Raw genomic sequence first — 15,277 nt, 5'->3', positions numbered from 1 at the left:
TGAAATACTAAAACCAGCTGGTGAATAGATCTCTCTGTTCTGGCTGAGGTAGGGATAAAAGCAAAAAGTTCTTTGAAGTCTGGGATTGGCTTCAACATCACTCCCTCATGCCAGCTGATTAGGCACTTTCATGCTGTGCCAAGGTGGTAGGTTCCTGTACCAAGTGAGAAGAGACAAACAACAGCCAGGTAAGTAGGAGAGACAGGTGTGGCTCTTCCTGGAGAGCAGCCACTGTGAGACCTGCCCTCAGGTACAGCTGTTGGTGTGTAAGGGAGAGGTGTCTAGCTGCCTTCTGTGATCTCCGCTTTAACAGGGATATAAAGTCTCAACCACTTGTTACCCCGTGCTTCTGCGCTCAGACCTATTTTTAGTGACCTACTGCTGTGACTGAGCAGCTGAACAAAATGCAGTGCTTTCCTAGCAGCTGAAAGCCATCGATTTTCCATCTCAAAGTGTGACTGTAGCACCAGCACAAAGCTGACAGGCAGGGGGCAAGCTCAGCTGGAACTAGTTGAGCCATTTAGCTGGAAGGGAACATCAGATGCTGGGTGGGGAAAAGGAGGTGATGTGCCTTCAGCAGCCTGTGGTGAGGAGCGACAAAGGAAACAGCTACTGCTCCATGGTTCGGATGGGTGGGAACAGGAGGAAAGAGATGGTTGCGGTGAAGGAGACGGCCTGTTTGCAAAAGCCTTGCAAGCGCTTCCTCCCCTGGATGCTCCAACGCAAGGTCCCAACATGGGGCCCCGCTCCTGCCTCAGGGAGGTTTAGGTTGGATATTAGGGAAAACGTCCTCACTGTGAGAGCGGTCAGACATTGGAACAGGCTGCCCAGGGAGGTGGGGTGTTCAAAAAACATGTAGACATGGCACTTGGAGATACAGTTTAGGGCGCCTGGGGATGTTGGGTTGGGGGTTGGACGTGATGATCTTAGAGGTCTTTTCCAACCTTTTCTGTGACTGCCCGGCCACTCCGCTGTGAGGGCCGCAGCCCCGGGTAACCTGGTGCCCTGCACCAGGGCCGTCCCCCGCCCCACGGCGGCCGCAAGAAACCCTCCCCGCGGCCCTCCAGCACCGCGGGCGGGGAGAGGCCAGGCCCAGCCGAGCGCCCTCTCCCTGTCCCCGCGCCCCGGGGCTGCGGCCGACCGGTGTGAGCGGCGGGACAGCGGCCCACATGACCGGGCGCCGGGCCGCGCCTCAGGGCGCCTGCGCGGCAGCGCCGGCGGGCACCGCTAGGGGGCGCTGCGTGGCGGCCGCCGGAAGTGGCGGGGAGAGGCGCCGGGGATGGTGAGCTATGGCGAGCCGAGGGGACGGGCGGGCCCGGTGTGCCCGGAGCGCCCGGTGTGCCGGGAGCGGGGAGGCGGCGGGGCTCGCTGGCCGGGCAGCGGGGAGGGAGGCTGCCCGGCTGCCCGCCTGCCCGAGCGCAGCGCCGCGGCCCGGTTCCGCGCCGGTAGTGCCCCTTGGCCGGGCCGAGCGCGGCCCGAGGGCGGCCGGAGCCTTCGCGCTGAGCTGGGCGGCATTCTGCCGGTGGCACTTCGTTACCTTGTTTTTAAACCTGGAACGGCCGAAGCGTTATTAACGATCTCTGCAGCCCACCTGCGCCGGGGCTTGTGGGCCAGGCCCCTGCCGCAAAACCCGGCAGCGCCCTGATAAGACGAGGAGGGTGCTTGGAGTGTCCCAGTCCGACTTTTGGGGGTCTTGGGTTAATTGTAGAAGGCTTTTTTAAATAACACGTCAGCCACGTTGAATAAATGTTCTTATTTTAACAGTCATTACTGGCTCTGACAGTGAACAAGGTGAAACAACATGTTAATATCGCAGCTGACTTCCCAGTTACTGAAAGCTTCACGAATTGCAGGTAAACAGGTGTTGTGTCGCCTAGTTTTCTGTTCGGGTTTTTTGTTTTTTCTTTGTTTGTTTGTTTTTCTGGGGTAATTAGGCTCCCAGAAATCTATTTTCCAGCAAGTAGTATAAGAGTAGTGAGGCTGTTGTTGATTCAGTGGTGGTGGAATGTTAATAAGTCTCTTATCTAGTCTGTCTATGTTGTGTAGCTCTCATTTGACCTCTTTTAAGCTTAGGAGGAGATTCCTTAGCAGCAAAAAAGCTTAATACAGTGAACAGTTCCTAGCCATTTCAGATAGCACTTACACAGTTTACATGGTAAAATATTGTGTAATTTAATTTTAGCAGATGGTGTTACAGCAATGTAATTAAATTCAAGTTAAAAAAAGACTTCCTTGCTTTTGTGATGGGAATATAATTTCTGTAAACAGCATCCTTTATTAAATTACTCTGTCCACCGTTGTCTGGTGGTTTGAGAGCTGGGAAGCTTTTCTTCAGATACTGTTTGAAAATTCTGCCTCGTAAGTGAAATTCTTTTCTTCTCAAAGGCCACCTTTTGCCAAGGTCAGTGTCTTCCTTTCTCTGCTGTCACTCCACATCTGCGCGCTATAGCACACAGCCATCTAACAAGAGTGGAGCCCAGCCTCAGCGGTGGTATGCTCTGGACCCTGAACTGGAAGAGATGCTGATCCCCAGGAAACTTTCAATCAGCCCCTTAGAAGGCTGGCTGACGGTTAGATACTCCCTTCCTAAAGCAGAAGTCCTTAATGCTCAGGAAGGAGTGGGCTACGAACCTGCTCAGCAATATGACTGTCCCCCGTCTGGTGAGGGAGCTGATGTGGAGGAAGGAGAGGGAACACTTGGCAACAAGGTTCAGTGTAAGAACGTTTTGAAGATTCGCAGAAGGAAAATGAATCGGCACAAGTACAAAAAGCTGCTGAAGCGAAGAAAGTTTATACGGAGGAGGATAAAGGAAGGTCGCAAGAAGAAACGTCAGGTGAGCTCAGGGTAGAGAGGACTTTTTGACATAGATGTGCCCGCTTCTCAAACTGGCCTGTGTTCAGGTTTCGGATGATTTTTTTAAGTGGAGTTGGTTTGGGGAGAAATGGCAGCAGCTCAGAGAGCCTTAGTGAATTCAGTACTGGTACAACAGCTTTCTCTGTTTTGTGTTTGACCTGTGCACCTTCAGAAGCTTTAATTCAGAATATTTCTGTGGTTGTAAACATATGTGTGACAGTTACTAGGTGTAATTTTTCTTGTTTGACAGTAACTTACGTGACTAATGGAGAAGAATATTAGCATTTGTGGAAAAATTAATTCACCTGCCTGCATTATATCAGGGGAGACTGGTTTAAACTTAATTTCTTTCCTGTCTTGTCAACATCCTAAAGTGCTTCCTGTTGTCTTTTTCTATATAAAAGCCTCTTATGTCCCTTAATAGAAGGGGTGAGGGAAGACATGGGCCTTCAGTCAAGCTGTAGATGTTCTCATTCAACACGACCTTTCAGAAGTCTCTTAGGTTTGCTGTGGTATAGTTTAGTTCATTCTCTGGTAGTTTTCACCTTGCCTAGCTGCAAATTGGGTTAACTGTAATTCTGTTTCTTCAGATTGGTATGAAGCAGTGTTGAACACTTTATGATGAGGAAATGCTCTTAAATTTTCTTACAGTTTCATCTTCCATTGCCTCAGTTTTTTTCCCACAGGACTTTTAAAATAATGGTACCAAGATCCTTGTGTGTTTTAATGTATTTTCTGCAGTAAGGCTACCTGTTTTGACACTTAGAACAAGCTCCCCACTTAAAGGCATTTGTTTCCTTTGTGTGCGCTATGTTCTCCTTGGGACACATGGGCGGTGGCTGAATAATTGGGTGTTGCATCTGAGCTGAGTTACCATTTCTTCTTTTTTTTTTTTTCTTCTGTTTTAGATAAAATTTGAGAAAGACTTGGAGCGCATCTGGAAAAGAGCTGGTTTGAAAAATCCTCCTGAGGGATGGCAAACACCCAAGATATTTCTGAAAAGTTCAAAGCGATAAAAACACTTGTAATGAGTTTTTACCTGTGTAACTGTAATTAAAAAAATATTTAAATACGCAGATTATTTTTGACGTTTTCCTGAGTGTGATGAAATTGGTTGGAGGAAACTTTCAGTCTTTGTGAGTAGTTTTCCAAGGGCAAACCTGACAGAAATACGCTTTTCCTCCGCAAAAGAATGGTGTGAGCCCTTGTACAGTGCCTCGGCGCTGCTGTGTGCAGCCCCGTGCTGCTGCCTCAGCTGCATGTCTGAGCGAAGGTGGCTTAGGCTGCAGCTGAATTTCTGAAGTTGCTATTTAAGATTAGACCGAACAATGTACTAGAAGAGCGATCAGTTGTGGGAGTTGGGATGAGTGAAGGAATTTTTCTGATTGTATGTGAGACACAAGCATTTGGAAATGTTATTTTGAAAATAGCATTCTTTTGTAGTCTTGCTGTAGAAGGGCTGGTGTCTATGAAGGGTTATGGTGAAATAGGAGTTGGATCAGAATTCCATAGAATATATCTGCAAAAGCTTTAATTTTCACTTATCTGGAGCCTCAGTGTGCATGTGCTGTGGACCAGCGTTGCATGAACATCCTTTGGTCTGCTTGGTTTTGTGCTAATAAAAAAAATATACTTTTTTTTTCTATGATTGACCCCTGTCATACAAAACATCCAGATATTGGTATCAGTAGAAGTTCAGAGCTAAGTATTCATTAAGTACAAAACCTGTTTTGTGCCCAAGACAACCTTCTTGTAATCAGCTGGTTTTACGTGATTGAAGAGAGTCCTGAAAGCTGTGAAAAATATAGATGTTTATCCTGACAGAGGGTTCTGGGTTATATCTGGGTTCTGGCTTGGGTTCTGCTTTTGATTTTTCTGTTTGAGGCAGTTAACTTCTGTGCAATTTAGCTCCTCCTTGACTTCCAGCAGATCAGTGGGGTGGACTGACCTCTGAGACAAGGGGAAAAAGAATGAGCTCGCCCCTGCAGCGTACGAGGAAGCTACCCTGAAAATGCACTCCCTTTTATTTGCTTGGAGCAGAACACTTGACTAAACTGAAAGGGAAATAAAAAAAATAATCTATGGAACTCACTGCTCCAAGGTACAGCTGAATCTCGCTGCAGGAAGGACAGGTGACTCCTTGCACACAGTGAAGGTGTCTGAGGTTCTGCGTGTGTCGCTGGAGGGCAGTAAATTCAAGGCCTCTGAAACTCCTTAGCCACTGATGCAGAAGCTAGCTGGCTCTTTATGTGGACGTTTTAAGGAGAGGGTACACCCACATTTAAAAAAATCGATTAATCTTGCTAGAGAACTGTTGGTATTCGGAGAACTGTATTGAAGTCCCATAGATACATGTGGTTAGCGCATTGTTGTAGCTCTTTTTTTCCCCGAACCATCTGTTAACAGTAGGTGACTTTGATCAAAAAAAATTTAAACGACGTTCCATCCTTTTTGTGCTTTAAATAGCCTGTGGATGCTTTTAACCAAGACCAGTAGGACCCTTTTCTTCAGACTGTTGTCAGGATTTCAGTGAAGAGGAGGGTGTCTAGCCATGAGCCTTAGAGACTCAAAAAGCAAGGGAAGATGGAGTGTTGATTCTGGCTTACAGGTTTGTTAAATATGCAGAGTGCAACTAGATGTTTCTAAAATATCAATACACATTCCCTGCACGAAGATGCATAGATGAAAGGCTGGGGCCTGGGAGGATTAGCACCTTTGAACTCAGGCCCATGCCTTTTGTCCCCAGTCCCGTTTGTTTTAGGAGCTCCTTTGCCAACATTGTTTTTCTCTGTCAATCCTACAATTTCTCTTACTAGTCTGAGCTTGCTGTTCTTCTGCCTAGGGAAAAACGGTAATCAGTTTGTGGATTTCCAGGAGGTTGTTGGCTGCTAAAGAGCTGGAATGCCTTTGGAACTACACAGAGCAAAAGGCTTTATAGAAGATGGCAGAGCATGCCCTGCACATTTATCAGTGCTGTACCTCTGATTCCAGTTTTGAGGTTTAATATTCCTTGATTTTCATTTTGTCTTAATCCTATAACTTGTATTCCTGTTCTCCATTGTAGTCTCTAAATCTACAAACTGCCCACGGGTATGTTATCCATTTTTCTCCACGAGGGCTTAGGTTGATCTTACCTGTCTCTTCTTTGACATAAAACCTCTCTTGCTGTGGGGAAGCATCATGATGGGGCTGTAGATCACAAACGTGTCCATTGCACTCATGTCTGCTGGGACTGGTCACACAGGCTGAGACCTTTGTAAGCCATTTTCGCGGATCAGCACCACCACCTTCCCCTCTAACTTGTTTTTACATTGGGATAGTAACTAGAAGAGAGAATTATTGAAGTAGTGGGAACTGCAAAGCGTAATCATTCAGTACCGTGTGATGTTCCAGTGCCCGTGAACTCTTGTACTACGGCAGTGATCGTGTTACATGAGGATACTTGTGTGGTGAATTGCAAGTCTCCATGAAGTAAAGTACCTTATTTAATGGTATGCTCTCTAAGCAGTAGTCCAGTCGTCCAAATTGTAGTCTGCCAAGAGTAGTCATTACTTTTACATCTATTAGACATAATTACACAACCATGTATAGAAGTCTGGAACTACTGTGTAATTTAGAAAAGTGTCTGTAAACCATCCATGGCAGTTACTGCCAGTCTCGGTCATGTAAAAGCTGTATTCCTTTTTGCTGAAGTACCTCAAAGCATGTCTCAGGATTTGTATTTTCTTTGTGGCAGATACTGCAAAGACTTTCTGTCTTACGTGGCACTAATCAGATAATACGTACTAGGACTGCATCAACTTGCTTTAACTCCCTTGACCACAGGATGCAATTTTAAGCTCTTATTGTCTCCCTTTCCTGAACAGGGAGTCAGATAGATGAAAGCTGCACCTGTTTTCCTCTAGGGGGAGCAGGAGTACGTAATATACTGTTCACAAAGCTTTATTACGAGTTGCTGTTCCTGTCCAAAATATGTGCTGACAACATACCTGCACACTTAATAAATGTGTGTGGGCATATGTGGTAGCAAAAGAAGAAGGTAGCGGGCTGCAAACAGGAAGGTTTGACTTTTATAATTCTCAAAATATTTAAGACTTGAAGATTTCTCCTTCATTTCCTTATTATTCTGCTGTTCTGGGAGGAAATGGTTGAAAGTTATCAGGAGGTTGCTAGAGCAGTCTATGCCCTGTATTACAGAGTCTGGAGATACCCGATGGGATAGTGATTTTATGTTTGAAACTGCCTGACACTCATTGGTCTGGAGAGGTCCCTCAAAATTGGAATACAAACCCAGTTACACTCATGCTCGCATCCCTAATTCGTGGGTTGCATGCAGTTAAATACAGACAGCAAGCTCAGCTAGCTGAACAGAAGTGTTTGGTAGTTTTGTCGCAGTGATCAGGTTTGTGCTGAAATGGGTTTGCTCTGAAATAGGAAGTCAGATGACTCAGAAGGGATGAAAGTTCTGAATTTTGTTTCTCTTAGCCAAAGCATCACATTGCAAACTCAGAGGGCGTTCTCCCTTTCAGAAAGGTCAAAACCCAGCAACATGGTGGTGTTGGGCTTTTGACACAGATGTAGCAGAAATACCATTTCTTTCTAACGCTAGCAAGTAATGGTTGCTGGCAAACTTGATTTCGGTTGTCTGCTTGACCAGGACAGCAATGTTTCTTACCAAAGTGGAATTAAATGCATTTTTAGGAGTCTTCTCTAGAAAATGTGTTGTTCAGTTGCGTAAGTAGGGATTCGTAGAAGTTTTTTAGAGGATTCTGGACATAAGATAACGGTTCGTTCATCCACACAAATGAATCCAACGTAACTTAAAAATGGTGAGTGGCGAGGTTTGCATCCAACCATGCTCAGCCTTCTGTACACACTGGAATTATGCTCACTTGGACAGCTGAGAATCGGGCCTGACTGTATTTGGGAAAGGGAACAAGGCAAAAGAACTGCTTGCTGCAGGTTCTCCTCAACTATGGTGTTGCTGAACACAATCCGAGATAGGTTTGCTTGGCACGGGGTGGAAAAGCCTGGATCAACTGCCAGTATTTTGTATATCTAGACAATTGCTTAGTGGTCCACAGTGGTAGAGATGAGGTATTAGCAATGCAGGAGGTTTTTAGGAATAATGCTGAAGCAGGACATCTGTGATAATGGTGGGGAGTAGAGAATTTAGTTCAATTACCTTTTTATAAAGATAGTTACCCCACTGAGATGTCACTCCTATTTCAGTACAAATAAGGAAGCCAAAAAGGTTGATCCCTTTGGTAGCAAGGATTGCACCCCAAATGGGTGGAAAGTAGAAACATTTAGAGAGTGTGTAAATTGCAGCAGCTTAGCAATTTGGTGTAACCTCTTCACGCACAAACAGCAGTTAACCATAGCGCCTGTGATGGTCTGGAGTCTAGGAAGAGATTTTTATTGCTATAAGGATGCCACTCCATATGGCAGCCATTTGTTCCAGTTCTCCACAGAAACAGGCTTCTTGGGAATTGTCTGCTGAAGTTTTGGTTCGCTTCAGATTAATTCTGTTCAACTTTGGGTTTGTTATAGGCAAAGTCCAGCAGTAAATCCAAGATATCCGTTTCCTTTGGAAATCTTGTGCTTACCCTACGAAGCACGTTGGACAGTCTGCTAGCTGTTCGAGCAGCCCCGAGGTCATGCAGACAATGAGTCTGAGCTCACGGATGCCCTCTCCACGCTGTCCTTGGCACAGGCAGAAGGACAGTCTGCCGGCTGTCCAGGAAGGAGTCTTGTGGAGAGGAAATGGAGCGGAATGTAATGATGGCTTCTCCAGCTCCTGCTCATGAGACCAGACCTGAAGCTGATTCAAACCAGGAGCTGCAGAGGTTGTAATGGGACTGAAGGCTTTACGTTGAAGGAAAACACTGATCAGAATCGAGGCTGTTTGTAGACATGCAAAAGGTTTGAGTATCCTGAAATCCTATAGCATGGGGAGCCTGGAAGAGAGTTTGTGTTGGTATTACCCAGACAGTCAGATTTTGTTAGGCCGATGGACTGTCACCTTGAAAGGGTTCAGACTGAAAGAGTTTGTTCATGGTGTTTTCAACCATTATTTCGCAGAAGCAGGCACATGTGTGCTGAAGTGCTGAGCACAGGCTGTGGGATCCTCAGGAAACCTGGCTGCACACAACAAACGTGAAGAGAAATATTCACGTTACTGTTGCATTGGCTCATGATATGTAGTATGCCCAAGAACCTGCTTTTTGGAGTGTGGGTTTATTGTGGTGGGGTTTTGGGGGGTTTTTGTTGTTTTTTTTGGGGGTGGTGGTGTTGTTTGTGGGGGGAGGGGTGTGTCTTTTTAGTTTTTTTTTTTGTGGTTTGGTTATTTTTTTCATCAGAGGGAGAGGGCTGGGGTGATGCCTTCTCCTTTGCTGCAGGAGGACTTCTCTGCACACCATAACTCAGGCACCAGAAGCTCAAATTCTTTTTATGACTGTATTGTGGGAACTGGTGTTCTTTCTTCCATTAGCAAACTCAAGATCAGTCTTAAAAGGATTACATGTTAGCCCACGTCAGGGAATGTTTATGAGCATCTGGTGTACAAAACACCATTCATGGGCTAACAGGACCTTGCTCCTTCTGTTACCTGACTGCCATTGGCCAGTAATTCCTAAGCAGAAACAATGTGTACCTTTACTCTGCTGAGCTAATACGCATTTTAAATGGGACATTTTTATACTAAAACCTGTCAAAATGTTACGTTGGTGTATGTACGTTGGCTTCAGTAGCCCTGACTTGGTCCTTCTCAAAATATAAGCCAGCTCTACTTCAGTGGGTGTGAACCCTAGTCCGGGTGTTCCAAAGCTAATAAACCGTGCTTGTTTACACGAGGTGAAAGTCTGGCTGAAGTGATCTTACTGATCTTGCAAACAGCACCTGTGGATAACTAAAATTACATCTTTTTACCATTCGTGCTCTTCTGCTGTTGGCAGTTCTGTTCTGACTGTGAAAACATCCTGCTTTGGGTTCGCTTTGGCTGAACGTGGTCGGTTACCCCTCAAAAACAACAGCTCTCTGTACTTAACCTGGAGTGGTGCATTTGCAAAACTGAAATGGTTTTGAGAAGTGGGTTTTGCTTTTCCTACTGATCTTTAAATTAAAAAAATATTAGTGACTGTAGCTCTTGTAGACATCTGAGATAGCTTTAAGCAAGCAGAGTGTGCTGGCTTTCCCATGGAAGCATCCATTCTTGCTTGCCTTTGCCTGTAAGACAGAGGAACAAAACTGAAACACGGAGTTCTGAGTCAGAGAATTTAAGACCATCTGATGCATCACTCTTGTGTCAACTCCCTGAAATAAGACTGAATTTTTTAGTCTTGCTCGCTGCGTGTGCACTGATGCATCTTTCCTCTGTTATGCTAGTTAAAAAACTTGTAAGAACTCTAAAACTGAGAGTTGTCCCCTGCTCTCGAATGTAGCTGAAATTGGCTATCATGTTTCAAAATCATGGGAAGAAGCAGGAGGTTGAACGGAATCATATAGATGCACGTGCCTTGTTTCCATAGGAAATGTGGCTAAATTTTGTTTAAAGTAGAAAAATAACATGAAATATTGGTCAAAATGAGGTTTTTCACTTGTTCAATAAGCAAGGTTTGGTGCTGATTAGGCAGGTCTTGTGCTGAGCGAGTGCCGTTGCCTTTGGTAAGGCTAGGGTTGATGAAAACACTCCTGGAGCCTCTCAGCAGCTGCCAGCGCTTCAGAGTCCCATAACCACTTGCAAAGTGATGGGTGTTAAGACAAGGATGTGGAGTCCTGACCAAGGAATTGGCACATCAGGTGAAAAACTAATAGCTTGGAATTTGTCAGATTTATTTTAAGGGAATAAACAATTTATGTCAGGATGCTTCTTGCAGAGCTTTATCACCAGCCTGTGAGGAATTGGTTAAACTTGAAGAATAAGCAGTCATAGAAGTATGTGCCTAAGAAAAAAGAAATGGTAGAAGAAACTACAACAGTTACAGTCAGCAGTATGACTGTGTGTAAATAGCACCGTGTTACTCACCAGCTCCATCCCCTGGGTGCTTTTGAGTCAGAGCCGTTTCCTCTCTGACAAAGGGTTTTCGCTGCCCTCAGCACTGAGGCAGCTAGTTCGTTGTCGTTGTGGGACCAGCCAGCTGGAGCCTGTTCAGCAGCAGAACCAGCAGGTACATCCTGGAGGTGGAATCTGTGACTGGTCACCCAGGCTTAGCAGGCCTTGGTTTGTCTTCCCTGGTCGTTCTTATTGTTTCAGTTACTGTCCAGAAGATGCTGCTGCATATGATCTTCTCTGTTGCTTTCCCTAGGGCTGAATGGGCATCCTTCAGAGAACTCTCTGTGCCTAATCTCACTGTCTGTGATGGGGGAGAACGGCCTGTATTACTGTTGGTGTCCTGGCACCCATGAGAACTTCTGCTGTAGGCCCATCAGAAGGGAGGACAGAACTAAATGTGTCCTACTTTCTGATAACGTCATCCATCCCATGGGGAGGGAAGAGGGTTGTAGCCCTCGGAAAGACAGAAAAGGCTTTTTCTCACAAGTAATTTATGCAAAAACCTAGGACTGTGAAAAGAAAGTGAGCGGAAAATAGTCTTGATATCTATGCCTTGGGTACAACACTTTCTGCTTGAGTGATTTCTGATTATGAAATGGAACTGGGGAGCAGAAAGGAGAGCAAATAAAAATACACATATGTAGCTTTCAGGGTAGGGACAGCTGCTTCTGGAGTAGGGCTGCTAGGTTAAAGGAGCTTGAACATTTCCATGTTGTACTGGTGGAGGAATATGCATTACCACATTTGGTGTCATGGGGCTGCTCCCCAACTTGGACTGGGAACTCTAAATGAGCTTTACTGGTTGTTTGGTTTTTTTCTTTCCCCTCTGCCTTCTTGAGACGGTTTCGGTTACCCAGGCATACGCAGGGTACTGAGGGGGGCGACAGGTTCCGTGGCTCTGCGGAGCTCTACAAGCTTGCGCTGTTCTGCACAGCTGTGAGGAGCTGGACTGGGAGAGAGCAGTACAAAGTACGGATGCCATAAACTGGTACAAATTGGCTCCAGGCAAAGCTTTCTGTTGTGTGCCTGCCTGGGAATTAATGTCAGCGCTCAGGTGAATGCGTGGAGGGAGGAATGAGATCTGCTCTGCTGAGCCAAGGGCTCTTCCATTCTAAAGGGCTATTGCGAAAAGCCTAAAACAAGCAAGGGTTCCCTTCCCAAAGCCAGTTTGTTTGCTGTGTATTCCGGCCTGCGGTAGGTCAAAATCAGCTTAGATGTGCTCATAACTTCGGCTGGATCCTACTGGGTGATCATTTCTTTCCCTTAATGCAGCTCAGTGTCAGTGTGTGTTAGGGTCCTGTGAGCTGCACTGACGGGGTGTGGTATGTTTGATGTGAGAAGCTTTTTCCCTTTTGCCTTTGGTGTTCAAGAGGTGTCTAGCAATGTTCTTAAAAAAAAACAAAGTGCAGTTTTCCCCTGCAAGCGTCAGCTCTGTCATGAATAAGAAGGGAACTCATGCAATGATGGAAGCTGTGACTTCTGCTAAAGGGTAGAATTAGGTGCTTGAGTCTTTGGGAGTAACTGCTGATATCACAGTATCAGGTTAGGTTAGAACGGGTGTGTGGGGCAGGGTCTCCGAGTTTATATCCTTTCTTTCCTCTGTCCTAAACTATGATATAGTGGAGTTTGTTTTGTGAAGCATCTGCCACGTTCTGCTCCAGACTGGCAGAGTTACATTTTTGTCATGGGTGAATGTGATCATTTTGAAAAGTGCTTTGGCATTTTGGCTGAAGGATCTATGGAAATGTTCCTTCGGTTTCACTAGAAAGTGTAACAGTTAATACTGGCGTAGCGTGCTTTGGGGGGTGCTTTCACCTACTGATCTGCACAGCAACCGAGATACTCACCCCTCTACTCTCTTATTCAAGTACCACATTATTTTACGGAGCCAAGAAGTGCCAAAGGAGCAGCCTTCTCTGCTGTGGTCCTGTCAGGAGCACCGCAATATCTGTGACTGTAAAGAGCCAAGTTCCTATAAATGTACAGGATCTGTATTTGCTTCGGCTAAACCATTCCCTCTTTGCTAGAATCATCATGCTGGCGTATTTCAGTCTTCCATAACTCCTCAAGGGCCACTTGGACAGCAGTCAGTTTTTGCAAGAAAAAACAGGCAGAATTGCATGCTTTTCAACTATTTTTCATAAACAGCACTTATCAGAGGATGCACTAACTTCAGAATAGTGTTAATTTCTGCATCAATGGCTGGCTACTCTCTGTTGGGTTTATGTTTAATGAGCAGGTAAGAGAAGCACCTCAGAGCTATTGGCTGATTTCATGGAAGAAAGAAGCTAGTAATGATGCTTCTTAGAGTGAGAAATTCTCAGGGACTAGAGAACACTGAAAGGTTCCGTGTTACACCACCAGTTTAACTGGGTTTATTTTGCTATTTAAGACATAATAGGAAATGAGGAGCCAGGAGCTTCTTAGCTCTGACATTTCCTCTGTGACATTTGGCAAGATACTAAATTTTGTTTCCCATTTTCCTCTTTCTTAAAGGAGATGAAGATCCATTTCTTCTCAAAAGGGTGGTAGAAAGTTAAATTTAGTACTGTAGTATAACACACTGATCTCTGGATAGAGGGGCAATGCTGGTTCAGGCAGGTAGGTTTGTACGCAGGAATAGAACACCTGATTTCTAAAGGAGGCAAACAAGCAGCACTCTGTTTTCTTTAGCTGAAGTTATGGTTGCCAGAGTCCTCTTGGACTGATCTAGAGCAAATACACAATTTGCGTAGACTACCCTTAAAAGTTGGCCAGGCTCCATGTTTGTGTGTCTAAATTTGGCAGCAGGATTATATTGCATTATGGAAAGCAACATCCCTCCAGCCAGAGGATTTTTGTTTCAAATGAAATGGCCTGCAAACCTGAGGTAAATAATAAAACGCTTTGGGAGGCAACCTTTGAGCCCCCTTTTCAGAGCCAACCTATTAATTTTTCCACTCTCTTCCAGTCATTTCCAGTCTCAAAATAAGATGCTGTGCCTGGAATCCCACTGCTTCATTATTTTAGGCGGGTGCAACAGATGGGCTGCAATTAGCGTGAGGAATGGCGTTTGCCTTCAAAAGCTCATAGTACCAGAACACTGTTCCCATGTACAGTGAGACCTAAAGATGTGGTTTGAGGCACAAGGCTGATGGTCGGAAAGGGGACACAGAATGGCATCTCTCAGCTAAATGTGTCTGCTCCCTGAGTATTCTTAGAACTTTTTCGTTCTTCACAGAAATAAACAGTGCTGTGTGCTTGTGGCTTAAGCTTTTCCCATGTTAGAGAAACCCAGAGCTACTGCTGCCTGCATGTGAGATTGCTGGAGGACTGCTCTGGGCAAGGCGCTCTGTGTAGGCCTCTCCACTAGCACTGACTCAGTGCTGTTGGTGGGAGATCCCTGCGTTCAGTTTTGTTCTGGCGTGGAAGCTTAGGTTGCTCGTGAGAAAGGCAAACAGAAATAGGGAGCTAGGCAATAAAAGTCATGGCATCAAAGCCTATTTAAGTATATATGAAACTTCCTCGTTCTCTTTCAGAGCACTTTTAGGCTCAGACCAGGATGTTCTGTGTCCGATAAAGGAGAGCAGAAGCACAGGGCTTCTTGGTATCTTGTATCTTGCAATCAGGGCCTGAAAATGCCGTGACTTCTGTAACACCGCCAGCCTCGTGTTGATGAGTGTCTCATGATAAAGTTTTGGCAGCACAGCCAGAGACTGCTAGTATGTCACGGCCTGCGCTGAGAATGGAAGGGGTGAGATTCCAGTTGTGGTGTCTGTGGTCAGGACTGTGGCGTGCTCGGCCTGCTGGGCACGCTCGAGGGGCCTGCGAGTGAGTAGGGGTACTGGACAGGGGTGCAAGATTTCTGGACACTTCTTCAGCGGCCCTTCGTCCTGTTACTTCTCCCCTCTCTCCCTCAGAACATACCTTCCTTGTGTAGGATCAACAACTTCCATGTAAACTGCCTTGAGATCTGGAATGAAAAAGCGTGCGAAGCGCAGGCCTCTTTAAACTGGAAGATGGGACCCAGGTCTGCCTGTCTGGTGCCTTTTTTCTGGTATTTAGAAAGTGGATGAGTTAAGACAAACACACTGGCTGAGTAAATGTTCAAAGTGGTGATTTGATCCCTCAATCATTTCCTCCTGAATCTCGGAGCTTTCTACCATCTGCCAAATTGGACCAGCACTAGGTATCTGTCCCCTAGAGGGGAGCCTAGCGGTTTCAGTGTGGATTTGAAAAAGCTAAGATGCTACAGAACCACAGCTCCCATGTGAGTGAGTCAGTCCCGTGTCATAGGTTGGATACCCTTCTGTCTCAAGCACTTGATATTCAGAAGTTAATTTGGGGGGGATCATTTGTCTGTATAGGTCTGGAAGTTTGGGGGGGACTCA

At 45.6% G+C, this 15,277-nt stretch overlaps 1 protein-coding gene across 1 annotated transcript; it reads left to right on the top strand.

Moving 5' to 3' along the window:
• The first annotated feature begins 1,216 nt into the window (after window positions 1-1,216).
• Window positions 1,217-3,930, top strand: AURKAIP1 (aurora kinase A interacting protein 1). Its single transcript, XM_075113781.1, has 4 exons — window positions 1,217-1,282; window positions 1,765-1,853; window positions 2,386-2,834; window positions 3,763-3,930. The coding sequence occupies exons 2-4, from the start codon at window positions 1,802-1,804 to the stop codon at window positions 3,868-3,870; spliced, it is 609 nt and encodes a 202-aa protein (XP_074969882.1). The 5' UTR covers window positions 1,217-1,282; window positions 1,765-1,801; the 3' UTR covers window positions 3,871-3,930.
• The last annotated feature ends 11,347 nt before the right edge of the window (window positions 3,931-15,277 follow it).

The sequence above is a fragment of the Phalacrocorax aristotelis genome, chromosome 19 (genome assembly GCF_949628215.1).
Source record: "Phalacrocorax aristotelis chromosome 19, bGulAri2.1, whole genome shotgun sequence".
Classification (NCBI taxonomy): domain Eukaryota; kingdom Metazoa; phylum Chordata; class Aves; order Suliformes; family Phalacrocoracidae; genus Phalacrocorax; species Phalacrocorax aristotelis.
Note: the sequence above shows the minus strand (reverse complement) of the source record. Positions and strands in the feature narration are given on the sequence as shown.